This window comes from Glycine max, chromosome 6 (assembly GCF_000004515.6).
Source record: "Glycine max cultivar Williams 82 chromosome 6, Glycine_max_v4.0, whole genome shotgun sequence".
Classification (NCBI taxonomy): domain Eukaryota; kingdom Viridiplantae; phylum Streptophyta; class Magnoliopsida; order Fabales; family Fabaceae; genus Glycine; species Glycine max.
In genome coordinates this window covers 48,243,562-48,271,376 of record NC_038242.2, presented here as the reverse complement: position 1 = coordinate 48,271,376, position 27,815 = coordinate 48,243,562, and the positions used below count along the sequence as shown (strand labels likewise).

The 27,815-nt window shown below is 29.9% G+C and overlaps 3 protein-coding genes, 1 long non-coding RNA gene, 1 other non-coding gene and 1 pseudogene across 5 annotated transcripts; 4 read left to right on the top strand and 2 right to left on the bottom strand.

Moving 5' to 3' along the window:
- Window positions 1–5,565: 5,565 nt before the first annotated feature.
- On the top strand, window positions 5,566–7,336 carry LOC106798980 (uncharacterized). The gene is made up of 2 exons (XR_001388823.3): window positions 5,566–5,773; window positions 6,896–7,336. It is a non-coding gene; the product is annotated as an uncharacterized lncRNA (long non-coding RNA).
- A 3,147-nt stretch (window positions 7,337–10,483) lies between these two features.
- Window positions 10,484–14,653, bottom strand: LOC121175024 (protein PIN-LIKES 7-like; annotated as a pseudogene).
- Window positions 14,567–14,719, top strand: MIR10200 (microRNA MIR10200). The gene has a single exon (NR_161658.1). It is a non-coding gene; the product is annotated as a microRNA MIR10200 (primary transcript).
- A 1,286-nt stretch (window positions 14,720–16,005) lies between these two features.
- LOC100817911 (uncharacterized) lies at window positions 16,006–16,562 on the bottom strand. The gene has a single exon (XM_003527406.5). It carries the CDS (start codon window positions 16,450–16,452, stop codon window positions 16,192–16,194), a length of 261 nt encoding a protein of 86 aa, XP_003527454.1. The 5' UTR covers window positions 16,453–16,562; the 3' UTR covers window positions 16,006–16,191.
- Window positions 16,563–20,200: 3,638 nt separating this feature from the next.
- On the top strand, window positions 20,201–24,691 carry LOC106799118 (QWRF motif-containing protein 3-like). The gene is made up of 6 exons (XM_014777100.1): window positions 20,201–20,434; window positions 20,993–21,112; window positions 21,255–21,371; window positions 21,552–21,586; window positions 21,669–21,825; window positions 24,659–24,691. The coding sequence occupies exons 1-6, from the start codon at window positions 20,201–20,203 to the stop codon at window positions 24,689–24,691; spliced, it is 696 nt and encodes a 231-aa protein (XP_014632586.1).
- A 195-nt stretch (window positions 24,692–24,886) lies between these two features.
- LOC100527304 (uncharacterized) lies at window positions 24,887–27,411 on the top strand. Its single transcript, NM_001250934.2, has 4 exons — window positions 24,887–25,035; window positions 25,749–25,819; window positions 25,961–26,047; window positions 26,989–27,411. Exons 1-4 carry the CDS (start codon window positions 24,939–24,941, stop codon window positions 27,016–27,018), a joined length of 285 nt encoding a protein of 94 aa, NP_001237863.2. The 5' UTR covers window positions 24,887–24,938; the 3' UTR covers window positions 27,019–27,411.
- Window positions 27,412–27,815: the final 404 nt, after the last annotated feature.

Sequence of the window (27,815 nt, the reverse complement as noted above, 5' to 3'; positions counted from 1 at the left end):
TTGGTATCAAAACTAATTTAAAACAAGATTTAATTACTATTTAAGTCTTTGAATTTGGAATATATGCATTTTTTAGTTCCTAAATTTAAAATTGTTTTTTTTTCCTGAATTTTGACAAATTGTAGTATTTGACATAATAAATTGATATTTTGTAGCATTGTTTAGTTGCCATAAATTAGTTTATAGTTTTTATTCGTTTGAATTTGCATCTTAAAATTGTTACAAAGTACCAAAAATTGTCATAAAATGTCAATTTATTATGTTAGAAACTGTTAACTCGTTGGCAAGTGTACCAAATTTGTGTAAAGTACTCGGAAGTTCGAGTGTCGAATCCACATAGACTTTGTTTGTACTTAGATTAATGCAAACCCAATCTACAAGCAAGAGATAATAAATTTAAAATAAAAAATAGAAAAAGATAGAAGATAAGAAAAGATAAAATTAGAAGATAAATGAAAAGATTAAAGATAAAATTAAAAGATAAAGAAAAAGGAAGAAGATTAAGAAAGATAAAAGATTTAGATAAAAAAAGATAAATTCAAGATAAAATAGTGTTAGGAACTGACTTGCCTTGTCTGCCTAGGATGTATGAGTTTATGATTTTTTTCTTTACCAATTCAGGTGATTCTATCCTACCCACATCTATTCATTTACTTGCCCCTGATGCCTCACGTTGGCCAGCCTATTTTACCTATCTATCTCCCAAATGCCTTTGCAAAGACTCAATAGATAAAATGCATGAAGTTCTAATTCTAGATGTTTGCTTTGACGCATGGGCATAATGCAATCACTCTATGCCTAACAATGATTTTATTATGATATCTTTTCTTCTTGTTCTATTAGAAGTTATCATCTTCCGAGCGTCTAACCCCTAACAGAATATAAAGATGAGTATGCAAGGTAAAAACGGAAAAGAAAATAGGAAAGAAAAACCTGGTATTGCATTGATAAATAGTGAAGAGTACATCATACATCACATTGGCTTCTAGGCCTGTCAGGCCCTAACTAAGGGGGTTTAGCCACTCATGGCCATTGAGGGCTTTACAATGAGAAGGGGGTGAAAGAAAAAAAAAAAAGAGTAAATGAAACCCCTAGGAGAGGGGGTTCTGTGGTGGTGTGTTCTGTCCCTTGGACTGACTCTCTATTTATAGCTGCTGAAGTGGGCTTTGGGCCTTCGTAGGCGCGCTTAGCGTGACACCCTGCGCTTAGCGCGTGTACTTCCTGGCCCGCTTAGCCCGTGACGCGCGCTGAGCGCGCGTATTGGATTGAGCTTTCTTCAAATTTTCTTCTTTTCTTCAATTTTTCTGCCCTTTTTGCTTGTTACACCTCCAATTTTTATATCTGCACCCAAAAATTCAATTTAATTAATTTTCTAACTTTTAATCACAAATAACTGCTAAATAATTAATTTCAGGCCAATATTTGACTAATTTTCTACTATCAAAATACAATTATTTAGCAGTTATCAGAAACTAAAAAACAAAATGCTAAAGTTAGAGACAAAATAATTATTTTTAAATTTTAAGGACTAAACAAATCATACTCTCAAATTTAAGGACTAAAACAGTAATTAAGCTAAGAACTATTGATTAGTGATAACTATTTTAGATTTAGTCTCTAATTATTTAATTTTTTGGGTCATTATTACATCGATGTAAAATATTTATCTGCTTTGCTGATAACTAATTTTCGTTGAAAAAAAATCAGATTTATCACCTTTAATAAGATCTTTTTTCTCAATCATATTTTTTTTCATTTACAAACCTCAAACCCGAATTTTACTTAACCAAACAGAATACAATAATACCGAACAATGATATATTGGTTCTTAACCAGGTATTATGAGATTTTTACATTTGTCAAGTGGATGTCATTGAAACTAGTTATCACCATTCAGTTAGTTTTAAAAATGTCTAAATTCCAACAGTTTTCCACCTCCATTTGTTGGAACCCTCCTTGTAACAGTCAATATAAACTGTACTGGTTCGGTCAAGCTTAATTCAAGCCAAGCAGTTGCTGATGATGGTGTCTTTCGAGACCACAAGGGTTCTGTTTAAATTTATTTTCTGTGGCAAATATTGGATATTGTAGACTCATTTTGAGCTATGTAGCATTCACTATGGAATGAGATTCTCAATGGTGATTGATCTCTCCTTTGTCACGATCACGGTTGTTCCGAGTCTCATGATTTGTGCTTGTTGGTTTTTATTTTTGTGCTGGATGAGATATCTCTCCTTTGGGGTTTTAGCCGCTCTCATTTATAATAAAATAAAATAAAGAGAATAATGAAATATGACGACTTAGTAATCCTTACCCTTTCAAAATCTAAAATCAACGTTCACTGTTTATATGCTCAAATAATACTTTATTTCATTCAGAGAAAACTAAAATAATACTTAATAGAAAAACAACCCGACTCGACAAATATTTTTTTTTTAAAAATACATGACTTTGAATTCCTCATTGGCTGAGAAATACATAGGAGAGGGAATCAATTCATCGACTTAAGAAATTAATTTTTGTAATGATTTTTTATTCATTCATCCATTTAATTTTAATTAATTAATTAATTAATATTAAAAGATAAAAAATTATATTATATTAATATTGCACATTTAATAAAAATAAATTGCCATAGGTGGCAAAAAAACACCAACTCAGTTTTATAGCTGGCAAAGAAGAACCAACCACACCCATACTATGACTTCATTTAAAATAATGTAAAATAAAGACAAAACGCACACTATTTTGGCATCTTATATTAATGAAACCGCTTCTTTTTTAAGGAATTAAATAAATTATTCAATATTTGGCATACTAATATCCTAAATATTAATTAAAACATTTATGCTAACGTCTATGTTTTACTTTTTTTCATAAAAATGTTTAAGTAACACCAATCTTTTGAGTCTAAAGTAACGTCATACACTGTAACTTGTGATTTGAATGCAACGTATTTTTCAAAGATAACTCAGATTGAAGTGTCTTGGGCAGTGAAAATCATCTATATAAGACATAGCTTTCATCTCATTTTACACCCAATTTTTTCTTCATTGAGTAGTATTGCAGTTTATTCTATCATATCCTTGTTCAAATAATTTTCTTTTCAATTACAATACCCCAATCCCAGAAACTTATGTTCATGACCATCCTCAAGGTCCCAATAACATTTACTTGAAGACAATTTTGAGTTGACCTTACAGCCTAGTTCCACCTATACAAACACCCTTGATCCTACAAAGTCTCTCATAGCTCCAATACTGGCAACAATAATACTCTTGGGCATCTGAACTATCTCCATTCTTTTTTTCCCCCTTTCTTTGCAGTGGATTTGCGAGGTTTTAAAGAAATTAAATGCGTTTTTTTGTGCTAAAGAGCTAGGTAATTATAGAATTCATCTCACACATACTTCTTTTTACTACCTTTTATCTTTTAGATTTTATTCTTGAATTATCGTTGTTTAACAGAGTAATTTAATTAGTTGAGGGGCTGTGGAATTTGTGTAGAAGATTTTCCTATAAGAATTTTTAATTCACTAAAGAAATCCTCTTGTTGAATTAGATTATTATGAGATTAACTACTTCACAAAATTCCACAACTCCTCAACAAATTAAAGTACTTTGTTGAACAAAGTAAATTTAAGAGTAAAATCTAGAAGACAGAGGTTGTAAAGAGAAGTGGTGTGAGATGAAATCCATAATTAGCTAGTTTTTTAGCGCATTAAAAAGTGTTTAATTTTTTTAAAATCTCACAAATCCTGCAAGGAATAAAAGAGAAAAGAAAGATCGGAGATAGATCATATGCCCTAATAGTATATGAAGAAATCTTTCCCGTAAAACAAATATAAATTATATACATGTATACATACAACATTGTCACAACTCTTGAGGTGAGCATTTTTATTGGTGAAAACATTTTTATTTTGTATAAATTATTGCAGTTTCGTTATTAGATATATTAAATGATAAAAGGCTAGTCTTTATTCCTAATTTTGGCCATTTGTTTGGTTTTCAGGTGTGATATTTTTTTCTGCTGAAAAAGTTCACTTCAGAGAGATTGTTCAAAGTTCAAACGTGTAAGAGTGGAAGAATGACTTCCAAAACACCATGGTCGAACTACTCTTTAGAAAAGTACAATGTTAATGTAAACATCTTGCTTGATTCTGTGAAGTAACTATGAAATGCCTTGCATGGCGCTGTTGATATGTCTTAGTATGATTTATTAGCTGTTTCTGAAATAAAATAAAGTATAATCAAGTGAGATTATAATTTTTTTAACCGCGACACATTGAAATATAGAGAGAATTTTTTTAAATCTTGCAAATTCCTGTGAAGAGTTCCAAGCCCAAGTGTGAATTATTTTACTCGGTAAACTGAAGAATGTCGAAGAGAGCAATTTCATTTTAATAAATCATACTAGTTAGGTTCATCATTACATATTTAACCTAAATAAAATATTGAACTATATATTGATAGCTTGCAATGAATACTAATGTGTTGCCATGTACAATTCTCATTGAGTTTAAGGTAGATGTCAAAAGTTTTTAGAAACCAATGGCAAGGAAAGCCAGCGATTTTTTCGGCACGGGAAGCAAATTGAATTATTGAAAATGGACCCTTTGTTGAGAGCCTATATGTTAATTAATTAGTCTCACTTAATAGTGCAACTAACTTTGCATCTTATGATATCAATTAAACCATGCCACTTTATGCTCAAAATTTTCTTCATTTTAAGACGTACTGTTACAGTTTATTTAACATCACATTTGCCATCTATTAATTTTATCATATTATTGTTTTAACAATTTTTTCCAACTAAAATACCCCAGTCCCAGCAACTCATTTTTTTTTAATCAGTAAAGATAAAATATATTAATAACAAGATATAAGGATACGCAACAAAAATTACAGGAGTATTGTTTTAATTACCCTACATACCCCTCATATTGAAACGGTTGCATCATATTTGTAGAGTCCCAGCAACTCATCTCATGTTCATGACCATCCTTAAAAGGTCATAAGAACAATTTCTTGAAGACAACTTTGAAATGATGTGAAAACAACACCTTACACTCTAGTTCCACTTCTAAACACCCTTTAATCCTTCAATGTGTCTCATAGCTCCAATAGTACTAGGACCCACAATTAATACTCTTGGGCGTGTGAACTATCTGCATTTTTCCCCCTTCCTTTCTAGTGGATTTGTGAGGTTTTAAAGAAAATAAACATGTTTTTCGTTTAAGTATTTATAGAATTCATCTCACATGCATCTCTTTTTACCACCTTTTATTTTTTTTTACTTTATTCTTGAATTACAGTTGTTCAATGAAGTACTATTAAAAAATTGACTTACTTTGTAAAAGAAGTACTATTAAAAAATTGATTTTGTACAACGTGTCGTTCTTATAAAATTATATTAGAATGTGACGCCTAATAATTTTATAAATAACATGAGAGGTATGATGATTTTTTTAAAAACCATATTAAATATTGAGTAGTCAAAGATGATTTTATTAAAACTATCTTAAAAATTAAATAATCAAAAACCATTTTGTTAAAACTGTCTTTCAAATTAATATCCTGAACTTATTGTTCAATCTACATGCCCTTCTCTTCATACTCCTTTATTTGTGCCCTAGCTCCACTCAAAATATCTCCTCCCACGAGGAACATGGTTTCCGTTTCCGTCTTCTCCTTCCACCAGAGACAGCGACGAAGATGAGCTCCTCTAGAGTGGTAGCGAGAGGTCAACGCTCCCATTTCCTAAACCTCAGGTTGGTTGTTGTGTGTTCTTGTTTTTTGATTTTTCTCTCTTTCTTTCAGTCTCAAACCACAGTTATGATCCTTTGCACGTCTCAATCTGAGTCTTCACTTCATTTCATCGATTTTTTTATTCTCTCTCTCAATAATGGCAACACGCTTTCAACTTGCAGCTGTAAGCTCTTCATTTTTTCTCATTTTCTTTCTCTGCACTCAGTAATTTGTAATAATATTCGGTTCTGCCTTTTGAGGTCACTGTTTCTTTCTGCAGTTGCTGCATTGGCATCTTGGGACCATTTTTTTCTGTACCACTACTTTTTCACTAGTTTCATTGTTGTATTGTACTCTTCCTTGTGCTAGATCTGAAGCTGGAACCTTCCCCTTCTGGTTCTAGTTTATGCCCTGCTTGATTTGGTTGCTCTTAACCCTTTTCAGAAATAAAAAACACTTGCAAGTTCCATTCTTTCATCATCGTCGTCGTCATCATCATCATCATGTTGATTCTGTTATGTATATGCTCCTCATTTCTGATTTTGCTTCATGCATTTGTGGCCATGAAGGTATTTGCACTGAAATTAACAATCTTTTTGGGCTTTTTGCTTCTGGAAAGTGTTTGGAAGATCTTGTAAAATTGAGGGGGAGCAAAGTGATTCGGGCTCAAAATGCCCTTGTCATTTCGAGTTATCATATCTCACATAAAGTTTGTTATGATTTTCTTTTTGCTATAATTTGACAATCTTTTTCCAGCAAAGTAAGTAAGAGAGAGATGTTCACTGATTACTAAAATTGATCGGTGAAGTTAAATTGAATACTAAATTTGTCTAACATGTATGCAAGCCTGCGGAGTCTGTATCAATATGTAAGGTGTTTTGTTTTTTCCGTTTAAAATAGTGCATTTATCAAATCTGAATGTATCTTTAATTGGATTTTCCTGTATCAATTTATCTTATATAACTAAGTTGTTTAACTTTTAAAATGAACGAATGAGTTGATTGTCTTTAGAAAAGAAATGAATGGCAAAATCTTAGTTTACCAAACAGTTTTCTGTTCTTATTAACTGAAGATGTGAACGTAAACAGACATGCTTGTGGTTACATGTTTGTTGCATGCATGTACTATGCCGGTGTTCCCTATAGGGAAAGAAGAAATTCAAGTCTAAGAAAGGATGGAAATCTATTGTACCACTTCATTTGAAAGGAAAATCGGCGACTCGTTTTTCTTTATTTCGCAAAGTCAATTCAGCTGGCTATGGACCTGGCAAAACACCCGTTTATCTGAATGTGTATGACTTGACACCCATGAATGGTTTTGTGTATTGGGCTGGTCTTGGTATCTATCACTCTGGTGTAGAAGGTGCAGTTTTAATCTATTATGTTGAATTTTGATTTTACTTTGTCTCTTAATCTTGGCATTTTATGACTTGTAGTAATCTGACTTTTATTTCAAATGTATTGGTACTAAATCCTGTGTTGGAGGGATACAAAACACTTTTGTTTAGTATGAATTGCATTTCCTGCAATTATATGATACCATTTCAAGAATAAAATCTAACAGATAGATGTTGCAAAAAGAAGTAATTAATGTGAGATTAACTAGTTCTTTAGCGCATGAAGATGACTTTAGTTCTTTTAAAAAACCTCACAAACCCTGCAAGGAAGAAAATATCATAAAAAAGAAAAGAAAGATTGGAGTTAGATCATATACCCCAATAGTATATGAAGAAATCTTTTGAATACAACAAATATAGCTGATATGGTATGCATATAGAATGTTGTCACAACTCCTGGGGTGGGTATTTTTAATTTTATTAGTGGAAGAATTTTTATTTTGTATAATTTAAATGAATCAGTTTCTTAAATATGAATTAGATGATAATGTTAATGTAAACATCGTCTTAAAAAACATGTACAGGTGGAAAAATGACTTAGAAAACGTCATGGTCATCTACTCGATCTTTAGAAAAGTATAATGTTAATGTAAGCATCGTCTTGCTTATTCCAGTGAAACAACTAAGAAATGCCTTGCACGACTATACGACTATATACTGATATGTCGTAGTAGGATTTATTGGTAGTTTTTTAAATAAAAGTATCAAGCAATTATTATTTTCTTACCACGAAATATTGAAACATAGACAGAAATTAATTAATCTTGTAAATTCCTGTCAGGAGTTTCAAGCTCAAGTGAATCTATTTTGCTTGGTAAACTGAAGAATGCAAACGAGAATAATCTCGTTTTATATAAATCCTATGATTTTTTTTGTCATTAGAAAATCTTTTCATTTTTTATTAAATATTTTATATGTCTCAGTTTGTCTTTTGTTTAAAAAGAAAATGATCCATGACATCAAATAACAAACTATTATGTATGTGGTACGTAAATTGATTAATTTTTATAATATTTATTTTTAATTTTTTATTAATTAAAATTTTTTATTGATTGATAATATAAAAGTTAAACTCTTTTGTTTATATACTCTTACTTTTATGAAACTCTTTCATCAAATTTTTCCAAATTTATTATAATTAGATATAAGAGAAGTTTTTTTTTATAAATAATTATAAAAGAGTTTATCCAAATAGATATTATTGACTAAGCCTTATCCTTGAATAGCTTGGACTTTGCTAGATAGATAAAATACTTCGCTATCGTAATTGACTCCAAAAGATGGAAACCAGTATACATATGTTAGTATACAGTGGTTTGACATTTACCTTCTTTAATCAAGATATGGGTTTAATTTTCAGTTTCATCATTAATTCAGAATTGGAGACAACTTTACTTTAAAATAAGTCAACCTAAAGGAAAATTAGTTTTGTCAAATAATTTTTTTAAAAAATATTTCCTGATTGCAAAAATAAAAAATACTAATATATACTCAAATTTAGGTATATGTATACTTTTTTTCATGAAATATACATATAATTTTTATTCAAAGAAAAAAAATATACATATACCTAAATCTAAGTCTGAGTTTATTCAAATAATTTTTTAAAAAAGAGGTGGTGATACGACTTGCAAATTTTCTTTGCAACTGTTCAAACCTCTTCCACTTATATATATAACAATATCAACCTGCTTTCAGCACCCTTCGCAGCCACAAGATAGAGAGAAAAACGAATTAGATATCCCTTATAAGAGAAGAGAAGCAACAACAAACTAGTTTAACAAGTCATGACTTCCATTAACGTTATTTTGTTTGGATTTTTTTTATAGATAAAGTTTGGATTTTGTTATGGCGTGTGCCTTTAGGCAACACAGGTTAAAGAACTTAAAAATATTTAAATAAGTTAAAATGCCATTAATAGTAAAATATTTAATATTAAATTTTTTTAAATGTCATTATTATTTTTTAAATATGTTAAGAACGAGAAAAAATAGCATTTTTTTTATCCGAATCTTAATGTACATGATAATTGAATCTTTACTTTTTATTTATAAAAATCTGGATCCGCTTGAATGTTATAAACCCCCATGATACATGTTTTTAATTCTTATAGATAAACAAAAATATTGGAAGAAGACTTCACCCTAGATACTTTCTTTTCATAAAAAAACATTTTACTTGATCGTGCAATAAAATTATGCAAATATACACCTTTAGATTAAAGTTATATTATTGATATAATATATTTTTATATTATTATTTTTTTCTATCTCTAGAGATCACTTATTTTATCACCATTTTTTCTCATTTTCTTTTGTCTTTTGTGTTAAAGATAGAATTTAATTGTCATACATACACTGACAAGAGTGAAGAAGTGCCATTTTTCTAAGAGGTGGAAACCATAGAAGAAGAAAAGGAAAGAAGGTTCTTAGCCTGTGAAAATGATCCAACATGGCTCTTTATGACATGTTGAGCTGACTTCAAAGTGTGATTCCACCTACACACCCCTTGGTCCTTCAAGGCCTCAACAACTCCAACACTGGCTGCAACAATCCAAGCTCTCTGTGCTGAACTCATCTTCTACTAGTTCCTTGCTTTTCTGGGATGACAGAAGAAAACAACCAAAGTTGATTTGTAAAAGTATAACGTAAGAAAACTGGCAGGTTTGGTAGGATGAAAAAAATTGGAGAGAAGGGATTAGTTATATATAGAGTGGAAAGTAGTAGGTAGAGGTGAAACACATGCCTAATATTTGGAAAAAGCAGTGACATGTGAAGGCATTGGTTTTTGTAAGACCACATGACAAGTGAATTCTCTAAAGTGTCACCAGCTAGTTAGTTGCACCTGGTTTCACTAATCACTAGTAGGAGACTACTCCCGCACACGGTTTGCATCTTAGGATATCAAATCAAGGATACATTATTTTTAATAAAATCAATATACTAATGTATACCCGGTTTCTGGGAGGAGACGATTGAATTGCTTGTTTTCTGCTTAACTTTTTTTTAAGTCATTAAAATAACTCCACTATATAGTCTATATTCAAAGAATGAGCTCACTTATCTAAAGATACATTATAAAAGTTTTAGACATTCGGTCTAACAATCCTCTCTTTTATTTATTTTTAATAAAAATAATAAGAATCTTTAACCGGATATCTTTTGTTTAGGTGAACTTTTTTCTTTTTTCAATGGAGGGGGAACTACATTAAAAGGGGACATGAAAGCCAAAACACTTCAATCTGCTAACTTCTTTGTTGTGTGGCATGGGTCAAGCATTGCCAAAATTTCACTCAAATTTGAAAGCATGCCATTCTTCTTTCTTTATGTGACCTTGACTAGAACAAAAGGGGTGAAAGAAAATTTCTGTATAAAATTGTCAGCCACACAGCCATAATATATGGTTCTGCATAGAAGAGTTGATCTTTTGACGAGTTTTCTTTTTTTTGGAAAAATATTCTGATGGCTTCAGAGGCAGTGAAGCCAGGAACTGAAGACACCTTAAGAAATAGCCACAAGAGGAATGTTAACCAGGCAGTGAGTGCTATGGCTGCAGCACTATATGTCCACAAGAGGATAACTGAATGCTCTTCATTTCCTACTTCAAACAGCTGAGCCATGGTACTAATATTCATAGCTGGTGGCATGGCATACTGCATCACTAGCACATACTGAAATAAAGGATACCAACGAGTTGTTGATTCGAGTGGTATTGGACTCAGTTTCTTAAGTAATTCGAGCCTTGTGAATAAAAAAAAATATAATTGAAATGAGAAATCTCATTAAAGTTGATTAGTCAGATTCTTTGACGAAACTGGTGGATATTCCACATCATTGTCATAAGTAAAAAAAAAAAAGATCAACCAATAACAGGTAGTAAGAAAAGTGGAGCTATGATGATGCTGATTAGGGTCAGTGGTTTGACATTTGATGATTTCAAGCCTTGAGTGAGGTTACCACCAAGCAAAAGGGTGATGCAAGGAATGGTCCCCATTCCCAAGTAATTGAAGAGAGTCTTGGATGACTATGACACGCAGTGGAGAATTATCTTCGATTATTATGTTTCTCAGCCATGAAACCGCACCAAAGAGGAAACCAAAAAATGTTGCAATTGCTGGTGCCTGGTGGTAACATTAGTTCTGCCGCATTATGGCTCATAACTTTTACCGGATATCTACATTAGAAACGTTTTTTACTGTACTCTCAAACTATTTCATTGGACTTCGAATAGTAGTATTAAGTATTTTTTGTAAATAACTTGAAAGATTTCATTAAATTCTTAATATCTACAGTGAAGTTTGTTTGAGAGTGTAGTTAGTTTTATTTTAATCAAGGAGTGTTGGATATATATATATATATATATAATTGTTTTAATTAACTCTATTTTTTGGTGCTATGGGATTAAAGAATTTAAATATGACAGAACAATTATCTCATCTCGTATGCAAAAACCACAAGCATTCTTCTGAAGCAAAGTTCAGTGTTGGTTTGTATATGTTGACTAAGCAAACCGCTTTCTAAGGTTAACTATCCATCATGCGCAATTCAATCGGTTAAATTTTTAGAAACAAACCAAGTCGAGTTTGAGTTTTGGCCCGCAACAAGTTCGTTTGCTAATTTTCATTGCAAATTGTATATTAATACATTCTTTGCATTTAACTGTTTACTACTAAAATTGGGTAGCCTGAAGAGCACAATATATATGCTTCAGTCAGTCAGTGGATCACTTACATGATAACACCTTTTTTTAACAAATGAGTTGCGCTAGCTATTCCAATATCCACAGGGATCCCAATAGCTTAAATACATAACATTAGTAACATCCAGTTTTCTTTTCAGCAACACTCTTATGATGAATTCTATATAGTCATAAACTTGATTATTTAAATTGATTTCAGCATCCTCTTTATTTTTCCCCATTTTGGAAACCAAGAAAATTTGTGCAGACAAATTTTAATAGAAGCTGATTTTCTACCGTCACAAGAAGAATTAGGCACATGTAAGTGGGAAGAAAACTAAAGACAAATTAAATTAGGCAACTGTGAAACACTATCACTTATCAAAATTTACATAATGATTGTTGCATCAGACAAGCAATCATTTCAGTACTATATAATGTGACCCCAGAAATCTCAATCATCATCATCCTTGGAGACTAATTAAGCTTGCTTGATTCCTAGAACTGAAAAGAGAAAAGAATATTTTGTTGTTGGGCTTATGGTATCTAGTTGGATTTGTTCATATCCAACTTTCAATAAAAAAAAGTCACATATTTAATTTTACAAGAACGAAATACACCGACAAAAAAAAAATTTCAAGGACTAAAAATGAACTTTGGGTATTTCACAAGGATAAAAAATATATTTTAATCTTTATAGAATTATCCTCTTAATTAATGTAATTGATTAAAAGATCAAAATTAATTACTTTTTGTAAACAATTATTTTCATTACTCTTTTAGTCCCTAAAATTTAAAAATACTTTTTTAGTTCCTAACTTTTAATAAATTGTTTTTTAGCCCCTAATATAATAAATTGATACTTTATGATAATTTTTAGTATTTTGTGATGATTTTTAGCACTTTGTGATAATTTTAAAATGCAAATTCAGAATGAATCAATATTATGATTTAATTTTTAAAAAATCAATTCATTTTCTTGCAAAATTGGTTCCAACAAATTTTAAAACAAATATAAAAATTGTCCTTTATTGGTATCAAAACTAATTTTAAACAAGACTTAATTACTATTTAAGTCTTTGAATTTGGAGTATATGCATTTTTTAGTTCCTAAATTTAAAATTGTTTTTTTTCTGAATTTTGACAAATTGTAGTATTTGACATAATAAATTGATATTTTGTAGCATTGTTCAGTTGCTGATGATGGTGTCTTTCGAGATCACAAGGGTTCTGTTTAAATTTATTTTCTGTGGCAAATATTGGATATTGTAGACTCATTTTGAGCTATGTAGCATTCACTATGGAATGAGATTCTCAATGGTGATTGATCTCTCCTTTGTCACGATCACGGTTGTTCCGAGTCTCATGATTCGCGCTTGTTGGTTTTTATTTTTGTGCTGGATGAGATATCTCTCATGTCTTCCAATCCATTTGGTTAAAAATTGATTCCACTTGTGGCGATTGATTTTCACTAATACAAATTTTTTTTTGCACACATAATAAGAATTTAACATAAATTCTTCCATTAAATAAACAATTTCCACTCATATAAACACAATAAAATCTTATACGAGTGTTTTAGATTTTAGCTTGTTGGTTGATACTTTATGGGAGACTAATCAAGATGGGAATTTGCTAGCTAATTATGCTTATTCCATGGAGGGCCGCCTAAAGATTTTTAAGTTGTTCCTTCTTTTTTATATTTTGCTATTTTAGCATATGCTTCTTCCACGTTTTCTCCTCGGGGCTTTGATTGTTGTTTCTTTGTGGTTTTAGCCGCTCTCATTTACAATAAAATAAAATAAAGAGAATAATGAAATATGACGACTTAGTAATCCTTACCCTTTCAAAACCTAAAATCAACGTTCACTGTGTTTATATGCTCAAATAATACTTTATTTTATTCAGAGAAAACTAAAATAATACTTAATAGAAAAACAACCCGACTCGACAAATATGTTTTTTTAAAAAATACATGACTTTGAATTCCTCATTGGCTGAGAAATACATAGGAGAGGAAATCAATTCATCGACTTAAAAAATTAATTTTCATAATGATTTTTTATTCATTCATCCATTTAATTTTAATTAATTAATTAATTAATATTAAAAGATAAAAAATTATATTATATTAATATTGCACATTTAATAAAAATAAATTGCCATAGGTGGCAAAAAAACACCAACTCAGTTTTATAGCTGGCAAAGAAGAACCAACCACACCCATACTATGACTTCATTTAAAATAATGTAAAATAAAAACAAAACGCACACTATTTTGGCATCTTATATTAATGAAACCGCTTCTTTTTTAAGGAATTAAATAAATTATTCAATATTTGGCATACTAATATCCTAAATATTAATTAAAACATTTATGCTAACGTCTATGTTTTACTTTTTTCATAAAAAAGTTTAAGTAACACCAATCTTTTGAGTCTAAAGTAACATCATACACTGCAACTTGTGATTTGAATGCAACGTATTTTTCAAAGATAACTCAGATTGAAGTGTCTTGGGCAGTGAAAATCATCTATATAAGACATAGCTTTCATCTCATTTTACACCCAATTTTTTCTTCATTGAGTAGTATTGCAGTTTATTCTATCATATCCTTGTTCAAATAATTTTCTTTTCAATTACAATACCCCAATCCCAGAAACTTATGTTCATGACCATCCTCAAGGTCCCAATAACATTTGCTTGAAGACAATTTTGAGTTGACCTTACAGCCTAGTTCCACCTATACAAACACCCTTGATCCTTCAAAGCCTCTCATAGCTCCAATACTGGCAACAATAATACTCTTGGGCATCTGAACTATCTCCATTCTTTTTTTCCCCCTTTCTTTGCAGTGGATTTGCGAGGTTTTAAAGAAATTAAATGCGTTTTTATGTGCTAAAGAGCTAGGTAATTATAGAATTCATCTCACACATACTTCTTTTTACTACCTTTCATCTTTTAGATTTTATTCTTGAATTATTGTTGTTTAACGGAGTAATTTAATTAGTTGAGGGGTTGTGGAATTTGTGTAGAAGATTTTTCTATAAGAATTTTTAATTCGCTAAAGAAATTCTCTTGTTAAATTAGATTATTATGAGATTAATTACTTCACAAAATTCCACAACTCCTCAACAAATTAAAGTACTTTGTTGAACAAAGTTAATTTAAGAGTAAAATCTAGAAGATAGAGGTTGTAAAGAGAAGTGGTGTGAGATGAAATCCATAATTAGCTAGTTGTTTAGCGCATGAAAAAGTGTTTAATTTTTTTAAAATCTCACAAACCCTGCAAGGAATAAAAAAGAAAAGAAAGATCGGAGATAGATCATATGCCCTGATAGTATATGAAGAAATCTTTCCCGTAAAACAAATATAAATTATATACATGTATACATACAACATTGTCACAACTCCTGAGGTAAGCATTTTTATTGGTGAAAACATTTTTATTTTGTATAAATTGTTGCAGTTTCGTTATTAGATATATTAAATGATAAAAGGCTAGTCTTTATTCCTAATTTTGGCCATTTGTTTGGTTTTCAGGTGTGATATTTTTTTCTGGTGAAAAAGTTCACTTTAGAGAGATTGTTCAAAGTTCAAACGTGTACGAGTGGAAGAATGACTTCCAAAACACCATGGTCGTATACTCTTTAGAAAAGTACAATGTTAATGTAAACATCTTGCTTGATTCTGTGAAGTAACTATGAAATGCCTTGCATGGCTGTTGATATGTCTTAGTATGATTTATTAGCTGTTTCTGAAATAAAATAAAGTATAATTAAGTGAGATTATAATTTTTTTACCGTGACATATTGAAATATATAGAGAATTTTTTTAAATCTTGCAAATTCCTGTGAAGAGTTCCAAGCCCAAGTGTGAATTATTTTACTCGGTAAACTGAAGAATGTAGAAGAGAGCAATTTCATTTTAATAAATGATACTAGTTAGGTTCATCATTATATATTTAAGCTAAATAAAATATTGAACTATATATTGATAGCTTGCAATGAATACTAATGTGTTGCATGTACAATTCTCATTGAGTTTAAGGTAAATGTCAAAAGTTTTTAGAAACCAATGATAAGAAAAGCCAGCGATTTTTTCGGCACGGGAAGCAAATTGAATTATTGAAATTTGGTCCTTTGTTTAGAGCCTATATGTTAATTAATTAGTCTCACTTAATAGTGCAACTAACTTTGCATCTTATGATATCAATTAAACCATGCCACTTTAGGCACTTTACATAATGACTGCCATAAAGACAAACAATATTCTTTCAATACTCATCATCATTTGAGACTAATTAAGCTTGCTTGATTCCTAGAATTGAAAAGAGAAAAGAATATTTTGTTGTTGGGCTTATGATATCTAGTTGGGACCCCAGCAGCTTAAGTACATGACAGTTCTCAAAGACTCTTCTGATTGATTTGCCTTCTCATGTTTTAGTGTTGTGGAGATCATAGCAGAAGAAGAAAGCTTGTTAGCCTGAGAGAATGAGCCAACATGGTTTTTGAGATGGTGTTGAGCTGATCTTAAGGCATGATTCCACCTGCATATACCTTGGTCTTTCAAGGCCTCCACAATTCCAACACTTGCTGCCACACTCCATGCTCTAATTCCTGAACTCATCTTGTTATTGTGATGATGATCTTGTAATTCTTCTTAGATGACTTTTATGTGACAAGAGAAAACACTAAAGTAATTGTTCTTGCTTTTAGTTGAATGAATGAGGAAATGAAATGAAGGTGGTCTTTATTATATAGAGAGAAGCACATGGGAAAATTAAAGTTGCAAAACCAGGGGAAGTAAAGTGGTGGTTTTTTAAAAGACAATGGGCTATGATCGTTACATGCATCCTGGGATTATAGGAACACGTGTATTTGCTAGTGACACCTTTGGTTGGAAAACCAAAGATAAGTTCCACCAACACCAAGTTAACTTTGATTTTTATATTTTATGTTTGGCTTAAATAACGTCTTCAGCTTCTTTTTTTCTCCTTCTAAATTATTCTTTTAGTCTCTTAATTTATTTATTAAGTTTAATTTGATTTTTTAATCTAAAAGTTTAATTAGCTTTTCTAGTTTATAAAATAGGTTTAATTCATTCTATTTTAAGTCAAATTTGATCCCACTTTTTAAATTTATGTAACCAAAATTAACAGTAAAATGCTTGAATTAAATTCAAATTTAGTCATAATGATATGGAGTAAAAATATATTTAAATTTTTCCCTGTTATGATGATGATTATGGATGACATTCATGACAGTTATGCCAGAAATGGTTCGAAGGTGATTGTCATTATAATAGTAATATGTTTGAGATTTTTGAGGATGACAAATTAAATCTTTAGATATTTTGATGTTTTGTTTCATAAATCTTTTAAAGATTTTAATGTTAAAAAAAATTAATTTGAATTTAAAATATTTTAATTTTGATCTTTTAAATCTAATAGATGAGATTAATCATTCTCATTCTCACATAAAATATCGTTTTCATATAATATGTATCTTCTATATATATAATTATAATTGATCAAAATATATTTTACTAATAAAAAATATTGAATGGTCTTTCAAATTTCTTATATTTTTTTAAGGGTATTTATATAAAATTTAAAACTCTTTCCAATTAATTAATAATATTTTCTTTCTAAATATAACTTAAATTTTCTTTGTAAAAAAAAGAGCAAATAACCGAAACATAATAAACTAATCAATTTTACAAAAGTTAATGCTTTAAGTATTTTTGTGATCAATTTTTTACTTTTACCTCTGTAGCAAGCAAAAATAATAAAAATAAGTCAATTTTGATTTGCTGGCTCATAAATTTGTCCCTTTTTTAAATGCAGTTTTGTCCTTTAGAACCGCCGGGGTTGAATAATTAATAAAATAATAAAAATAACTAGATTTAAATATATTTTTTTGTTTTTGTAATTTTTTATTTTAGTTTTTATAAATTGTATTTCTTTTGTTTTTCATCTTTAAAATGTTTTAGATATTACTATTTTTACTCTTCAAAATACTTTTTGTACTATTCAAAGGTTATCTAACATGTTTTAAGAATGAAAAATAAAATAAACACATTTTATAAAGATTAGAAAAAAAAATTAAAAAAATTAAAATATTAAATTAAAAAAATAAAAAATATATTTAAAACATATAATTATATATAAAGTGAAATACCAGGAAAAAAAAAAAAAGCCACGTCCAATGTATAACAAAGCCTTTAGTTAATTACTAAAGCTGACAAAATAAAACATACAAAAGACGAAAAGTTTTATATAATGAGGAAAATATGTTTAGAATCTCTATAAATTTTTAAAAATATTAATTTTATCATGTAAAATCTTTTGTATTAATTTAGTTTCTTTAAAAATAAAAAAATATTTTTATTGATCATTAATGATAATTCCATTAGATATTGACTTAATTAATCAACTTATATATGTAATTCAATTAAAAATGAATTAAATAATTTGTGACGGTTAAAATATTTTAAAATGAATTAAATAATTTATGATGACTAAAAATTTTCAAAAATTTTAATTTTTCATCACTTGTTGGATGATTTTTTTACATTTTGAACGACAAAAATGTATTTTATTATTACAAGGATCAACACAAAATTTTATGAGAATAAAATTAATACTTTTTAAACTTTACATAGACTCAAAACATGTTTTATTCTGATATAATAATATAAGTTTAATGTTCATATACTAACCATCTAAAATAATTGTACAATATTATTTAATCATAAATTATCGTTTGAATTATTTTAAAATAATTATTTAAAAAGTCAATAAATTTATCATGGTAAATTATGATTGGATGAATATATAAAACTTTTTATAAAATCACTAAATACCTTTTTTCTATAATAATATTAAGTTGATTTTAGAAGTTTAGAAAAAAGTCACGGGGGCAAGAACCTCCAACATTACACGTGCTTATTTGTATTTTGGCCTGCATGGGTTGTGAACAATATGATATATGCATTTTGGACACATCCTAACACCCATGACTAGATCATAAAAAAATAAAAAATAAAAATTATAAAGAAAGTTAACTATTTTTTGCTTTAGGATAATATTATTAATAATTAGAAAAAATTAGAAAAAAATGATTTTAAAATATAAATTTATTTAATTGAATAAGAACTTTTCGGTGTAAAAGAAGTATATATATATATATATATATATATATATTATTTTGATAATTTATAATAAAAAATTTAGGTTAAATTAAATTTTTAGTTCTTTAATTTATTATTTAAATTCAATTTGATTCTTTTTTTTACTATGATTTTTTAATTTTTAAAATCAATTCTTATTTTGGGAAATATGTATTTGGTGGTTGTTTAAATTACTTAGTGATGATTTTGAATTTCCATAAAGTATAATTTTTACAATTTAGATTAAATGATCAAATTAAAAAAAAATTAGAAAAACAAATTGAATTTAAAAATAAATTTAACTTAAAATTTAATAATAATTATTCTATTTTTTAAGAATAAGTTATTATAAAATGCAGTAAAAAAGTTATTAAAAATATAAGTATTGAAAGTAATTATATATATAAAATTAAATATTTTTTATGTCATTTTACATATATCACCTATAGATCATTTTGGTTCAATTGGTTACCTAGCTTTGAGTGAATTTACAATTTTCCAGCTATTTGTACTTCGTACTTTATTTTACAGAATGTTATTTACTTTGGTCTTTTATATTACTAAAAAAATAAGTCATAAGGTTGGTTCATTATGGTTCATGTATGGATCAATACCGCAAGGTATTAGTTTACTCAATGTGTGAAACATCCATGGTATTTGATCGAAGAAAAAAATATTAATAAAAAGATATAGTATAAAATAATTAAAGTGAATGATGGTTAAAACTCAGGTGAGAATTTTTAAAATTAAGAAATAAGATTTTTTTTACTACAAAATTAAGAAATAATAATTTAAACTCCACCACTCTCGCCGACCACGTAGGCAACGAAGGCTCAAAGGAAGTGAACAAAACCACCACAACCATCATCATCATCAAAACATGCTTTGTTTTCTCTGTTTTCATGAAACAGAGGAGTTACATGGAGTTAAGGAACAACACCAATGGCTTCGAAGAAAACAATAAAATGAGGACGTTACCAGGTGTGGTTTCTTTGGAAAATCTTGTTCTTCGTCAATGAAGAAACTGAGTTCTCATATTGCTCCCGGAATCTCTTTGGACGAAAATAAAATACCCTTCACAAAAACTTTCATTGTTCTAAGAACCCAATTGATACAAAATCAGATAACACGAATTTTGAATTTGGATTCTCTGCCAAGAACATGGAGTTCGAGATATGTAGGTAGGAAAGTTTCATCTAAGAACATGGCAACAAGAGGAGGAGGTTCTGATGATTCGTGGGTGGCGAAGATCCACAAAGCGATGAAGAAGGCTAACAATTCGGTTATTGGGTACGTGAGTTCCAAGTCTCACTGGCCATTGCCGCAAGTCCACATAAGCTTGAGGCCTCAACACAAGAGTATGGAGAAGATTCTGAGCATGGGTTTTGATCTCTTTAAGCATAAGAAATCTTCAAAGACGAGGTGGTTCATGAGTTGCGTCTACTTGATAACCGATTGAACCAATGGCGGTTTGCAAATGCCAGAGCTCATGCTGTGAATCGTAGAATGTCTCTTCTGGCTATGGTATATTGATCACACTTTCGAAAAAGTAAGTGATTGTTTCTTCAAATTTAAGACAAAATGAAACATTCTACCAATATAAAATTATTGAGTTTAATTTCTATGTAAGGATACAATGAACCAATCAAAAGACGTGTTAGATGTGACTTTTAGGATAATTGTGCTTGAAACATAAATCATGTTAGGCATAAAAAAATCAACACATTTACGGTTCATAACAATTTGTGACTGGATTATAAACTTAAGTATAAGTTTTAAGATAGTTATGATAAAAATTAACAATTTTTTCATATATGGTAATTTGTGATTAAATCATGGTGTGGAAATCCTTTATGTTGTCTGGACTAGACTATTTACCTATAAGTCTTAATTATTATGTTTCTTTGTGTAAGGTTTTTGGATTGTTGGTTTATGAAATGGTTTTATAGTTAATCTCCGGTGGGATTAATGTTTTTGTGAATTTTTATGTGTTTAGGGAAATTTGATAGGTGCTTTGGATGGTCTAGCCAATTTACGATATTCAGTGGTGCTATCGAAGATAGAGTTTGAGAGAGAAAAGCTTGAGTTGAAGCTAGATGATGTACTACATTCTCAAGTGAGTGTGGTAGTGTATCTCACTTAATTAAGAATGAATTGGCTCAAATGGGTTCTAATTGAGATATAGCATTTGCATTAGGCCATTATTGCTTTAGAGTTTCAATTCTTTATCTTCACTTGTGTATGTAATGGGTTGGTAGATGAAGCTATTGCAAGTGTGGGGAAGTATAGAAAAGCGACATGTAACTGCAATTACCATAATATACGAGTGTTTGTATGCTGTTGCGTGCAGAGTTCATCTTTTGGATGGTGCAATGGTGAGTCCAACTAAAGACGTTTATAGTGTGTTTGGATTGACATTCTATTCACGCTATCCGAGTGGTGCATTAAGTTTAACGTGGATTCAGTTGAATGCAACTATACTCCAAACACACTCTTAGGCCTTACCCCAGTATTAAAAATTTGCATTTACAGAATTTGTATTACTAAGCTTACAGTTACAGGATATAGAATTAGCATCCATTGCTCAAAGGCATGCATTTGATCTAACAAATTCCATGGAGTCTTTGTTATCTACTTTTTCACCATTGGTATGTTTGATAACCCTACATTAGTCATGTTATCATCTGGGGAGGAGTTAAAATTGAAATCGTTGATAATCAAGCTGATAAGATTGCTGAGTTGTTATCAACATTAGCAGAAGTTGTTATACAAGAGAGGTTCCTCTTAGAGGAATTCGACGATATCTTCCACATCATACGTGTTCTTGAGGTAACTAAATGTTGTTTCAATGACTCTTGGAATTTGTTGTTATCTTTTTATTTTTATTTTTCATGGTGTTTCTCTTTTTGATGGAACAAATAAGAAGGAAAAAAAAGGTTCTAATCAGCTTAAGTTTATGATCAAAACAAAGTTGTGTGGTCAATTTTTGACACATTAAAGGATGACTTATGTTCATTAATCACTTGGACATCAAATATTTTACTTAATAGTTATTTATTTATTGATTTTAACTATTTGCTGGAAGCTTGAAGAAAAAAGCCTGAGGTGCAGTCTCATTCAACTTGAGTATTGAAAAAGAAAATACCAAAAGCTGTAAAGATCTCTTGGTAGGTATTCATGTAAATAGTAGATAAGCAAAATTAGAAAATATCTATAATCTAGATGCAAACAATGTGCAATGCTCTTATTTTTCATATTAGATAGAAGGAAAAAATCATTATTTTGTGTTTTTGTTCTTGCATAGGAAATTGCTTTTTTTTTTAAAAAAAAATTTGACGTACAGTAATATTCAGTTAGAACTGAAAACTAAACTATCAAAAAATCATATGTTGAAATTTTTTGAAACTAGTTAATCATGTTTATTTTCAATTATTTGCACTTAAAGATACTTGAGCGCATTCCTTCTGGTAAGCTACCTACAATCTTAACATTTTGTTGTTAAGAAATGTAAAAATTTTCATCAGATTTTGTTCCTTGCATAGATGATACATTTGCTCATAGTCATATAGTAACTAGCCATTTGTATGGTTAATTAGTCGCCGTATATAACTTTTCAATTTTCCCCTTGAGCTGGTGTTTTGAATTAGTTAAAAATCTGACCAATAGATTAATGTGATTTAACTTGCCAAATTGAACATTTCAACAAAAACACAAAGATCCACAATGAATTGAACATTTCAACCCTCCTAAGCATTCACACAGCTAGTGCAACCTGCAACTTTATGTGAACTATAAAGACACCTTTGGATTAGATTGTTTTATGTCCTACTTTTATTAGGTAACATCAATTCACGTGTATTTCACTTTTAAAATTTTCTTTGAAAAAAGGAAGACAAGTAAAGTTCATAGTGTTGTCTCTTACATAAGCTTAGCTTATAACATGTGAGGTATCTCCAACGATGTAAGTATGGTGGTGTTGCTTAACTCACTTTTAGCGAGCCTAAGATATTATATGTGATTTAAGAACTTTAACAAATTTTGTCTTAAATAGTGCATTCTTTTAAGAACTTAAAATGAATACTACAATTGTCTCACAATTCTTAAAAACTATTCAAATCGTTTCTTATATAAATATACATAACAATTCTTATATAAGAATTGTCACGTCAATTGTTTCAATGATAAAATTACGTAAAAATTAATTTTTAAGTTTCAGAACCCATAAGCAACTCTCATGAAAGATGTTTTGAATGGCCAAAGACAATTTTTAATAATGTTCCAATCTTAATATCCTATAATTAGGTTTAAACATATATTTTGGTTGTTGAAAATATCACAATTTTTTAGTTATAAAAATCTTGTTCTTTTTTATTTTTACACTATTTACCAAAAACGATATGATTTTAGGAACTAAAAGCTAATATGATTTTGTAATTTTTAAAGACTAAAAATGAATAATTTTTTTATAGAGATCAAAATAAGAACAAAAAAACATAATTTTAATTAAGAACTAAAATCTCATTTAAACCTGTATAAATTATGATAAATCATAATGATAATGAAATGCCATTAGTCATTTTATTGAAACTAACATGATGTGTGACGAAGTGAGAAGTTAATTCTCCATCAAATGAATATCAAAATATTCCGAGTTTTCATTGACACATGAAGAATAATGCAACCTTCTCCAAGAAGATCCTCCTTCTATCAATTCGGTCAAAGTTTTTGTATTCTTGTTTTGAGTTCAACAGCATGCACGTAACATAGAAGAATCAACAAAGTCTAATCGATGATCAAAATCACATATTATTAATACTTTGTTTTTAGGTTAATCAAGTGATACAAAATAGTTGATCAAGCCAAAATTTTACGAAATTAAGTAATATGTGCGCAAGTACATAATACAAACCAATGATGTAGGAAGTAAATGTGCATTAGGTTGTGGTACAACTAGACTGGCCAACAACCTACTTGTGACAAATCCTCCCCATAATAGGATATGAATTCATTGTAAGAGAATTAGGGGACAACATTGTAACGACATTTCTAATAAACATGTAGTGCAAACTTGTTAATTAGACATGGCAATATAGGTAACCCTCGTTACCAAAACAATAATTATTTTAGCCTCTAACTTTACAAGACTCGTTTTAGAAAATCATATTTCCTTTAGTCTTTTATGTTCGAAAAAATATAATAAACTTAAATGATTTTTTTATATAAAATTAAAGACTAAAGTAAGAATATTTGAAGTTAAGAATTAAAATGGTTAAAACTTATAATTTCAAAAATTAAAGCAAGAATTTATTCAACTATTTTTTAAAAAATAACTATAGAGTTCAATGGATATGCATGATCAAATATTCAGTATAAAGAATTTTATATTATCAATTAATTAGAAATTAATTTGGTGTATTTATTATTATTATTATTATTATTAAAATCAATAACCTTAAGGGATTTTTTTCATGAACACTTATGTAAGAAAAGAAGAAGAAAAAATTAAACTTCCGTCATAAATTAAAACAAACTTAAATGCTTTAATTTTTATAAAAATTCTGTTATTTAACTTCTTCGAAAAGCTAAAATGCACAAATTAATTTTAAGTTAAGAAAGATACTTTTGCCTTAGTCTAGCTAATATGTGCCAATTGTTGCTGTAGATCTCTGTAATTGGAATTCATTTCTTTCCTTGATTTTTTTATTATTATTATCAAGATTAACCTTAAGTAGTTACTTTTCCCTGTCTCAAATATTATATATATATATATATTTCTTATATTTGATAGAAACAGGATGTAGTGTAGTTAGTAGAGTCAAAAGTGAAAAAGGGATGACACAAAAACGCAGTCGTTTTAAAAGCCCCCTTTGGGCATTTCCGTCCTCCAATAGCACCTTAACACCGTGCCCTCTCTGTTTCTCTCATTCCTTCGCGAAGCAGCCATGGCCTCATTTGCACGTGGAGCCGCATCTCTAACCCGCATTGGTCTCTCCTCTTCCAAGACGCCCCTTCAACTCATCCACCGCCGTGGCCTCGCCGGTAATTTTTTGATCCATTTTATTCCTCACTCTCTCTCTCTCTCTCTCTCTCTCTCTCTCTCTCTCTTCATTTCTTCAAATCCCGATCAATCACTTCCGCTTCCTCTTTATGCTTCCGCAATAATCGAATTCCAAATTCGAAATCGAAACCGCATAGTTTTTCGTTTCGCTGTCTCTCTCGTATGTCCGCTAATTTTTACGAAAACCTAGAAGCCGGATTGGCGGCGTGAAAAGCACTGCTAGGGAAATGCTATTTGATTGGAATATGATAGTATGTTAAATCAGATTTTTAAATTATAGTTTTGATTAATTATTGAATGTGTTGTGATTGGGAGTGGAGAACACTAGGATGGCTAGTCACGTTTTTTAACAAATATTAATAGTTGGCAAAGCTCGTGCATATTTTGTACCAATAATACGATAAAAAAAAAAAAGATATTCATGATAAGAAATGATAAAAAAATATATATTTAAATAAATAATATAATTTGATTGAAATTAATCTAGGTTTTAAATTTTGTTTTTATTATGTATTTGGTGGTGGTTGAACAAAACAAAGAGTTTCTGGTTTTGGTAGTGTAATGTGACTGAATGAACCCTAGTTGATATTGTTCAATCGATAGATGTTTGGTTTTTTTTATTCTGAGAAGGGATTGATTTTCAGATCGTGTGTTGTATGTCTGTGTTTAATAAATTATCCTTTTGTTGTTGCAGATCACCATGGCCCTCCCAAAGTTGCCTGCTGGAAAGACCCAATGAGCCCGTCTAAATGGAAGGAAGAGCATGTGAGTCTCTGGTTTTGTGTTAAGATCTACTGCATCCAGTTTATTTGGATTTTTTTTTTTGCCATGAGATGATTGGATCATGTTTTCGGAAATTGAAGATGTGTGTTAATATTCTTTTGGCTGGTGTGCTTGTGCCTGCAGTTTGTGATTGTCTCTTTAACTGGCTGGGGGCTACTCATCTATGGGGGATTCAAGTTGGCCACAGGAGGCAAGGGCAAGAAAGAAGAGGTACTTTCAATTTATGTCTGAATTGTTAAGGAATATCTATTGGATAATGCAGCACAAACATGATATTCTCATTTGTATTATTGGTGTAAAAGTTTTAAAAATAATAGTAAAAAAATTATAAAATGCAGCTAAGAGTTTTCAAATATCCAACTTTGGTTATGTGTCTTGCACACATATGACCTGACACAACTATTATTTCGAAATGTTTGTGCTTGTAGCCAAGTTCATTATGAGTTTGTCTGTATAACTTGTTTGTTATAATTTAATTATGCAATACTGTTCTGTCATCAGTCAGTAGAGTCCTTTCCCACCATTTACCATTCTGAAATATTTGCATTCTTTTAGCTCATTGCATGTGCTTCTGCCTCTGCACGATATGTCCGTAGTTTGGAAAAATTCTTTGTACCCAGATAGATGATAGTGGAGAAATTATACTTTTGATGATAAAACTTCTGTTTTGTTTTGGGTTCCTATTGAATGCGGCGGCAACTGTAGCAATTTTCATTTGAAAGTTAAGAAATAAGATGATTATTTATTGAAATGTTGGTTTGGTACTTCTACTTTGTTGCACTGAAGGCTGTTTGCTTTTTGATAAGCAATATTGTAAGGCAAGATAATAATCAGATAAGTTCAGAGGGTGCAAAGGATCAGTGGGTCTGAAAATTAGATGAAGTGTTGTTATATTTCTCAAGTGCTTTTTGTATCTCATAATATTTAAATTTAGGGCAATGAAAACTATTCAAACATAGTTCTTGTGGTGAATTTTATCATAAACTCTAGTCTACTATGTTATAGAACAGTTATGTTTTAAACACTTCAAGTGAACGTTTTAATCCTAATTAGATTAGATAGCCAGTTTTGTGTTTAACAAATTATTGTACCTTATTTGGGAGGTGCCAAAATTTTAGTCTTCGCTCACCGAATGCTCTAAACATTTGCAGGTTTTGGCAAAAGCATCAACTGAGGCGTAGATAATATTTACAATTCAAAGTGTTCTTGGTAATAATGCGAGCTCCCAGACTTTTCCGAGATTTTCAGACTCGGTCTTGTTTCATGGCAAACAAATCTTTTGGCTAGTTATCCATTAACATTTGCGAACAGTAATATTGGGAGATGATTTTTTTTTTTCAGAACAACGTGTTTACATTTAAGTTTTATTTGCCCGTTTTATGCAAATTCCCGCATTCCTCTACATTTGCAACCATTTACTTTTATTGACATTAACTACATAACTACTGAAGGAAGCTATGTTATGTTCCTGCCTTATGAGTGATGAATACTTGAATGATCCCAATACTAAGGCAATAAAGATCCAATGTGTGTTTGCTTCGACGTTGAAAGTTCGTTATCTTAACGTGTAAATCTATATTTAGATCATCTGTTGAACTCTTCCAAAATTACTTTTTAACTCAAGTAATGAAAAACATCATTCTTTCAACGCACTTACAATGTATGTTCACCTTCCCGAAACAGTTATCCAAACGAGAGCTCTAATCCTTGTGTTTTGGCTTAAATTATATTGGAAAGTGTGTTTTTCGGTTGCAACTAGAAAAACAGAACCTATCTCATTTTGTCATCATAGTATTTCGAGCAAAATAGTCGTTTTTCCAAAAGATGGCTGCGCAAATATAGGTCATGCAATTTCAGTACACAATGGCGTTCTGGTGTGTTTTGAATCCCATCGTCCATGTTGAATGAAGCTCTGCAGAGGGTGATCCCGTGCTGTTGTTCAACTGTGGAGTGCGAAAAGACAATTATTATTTGAACA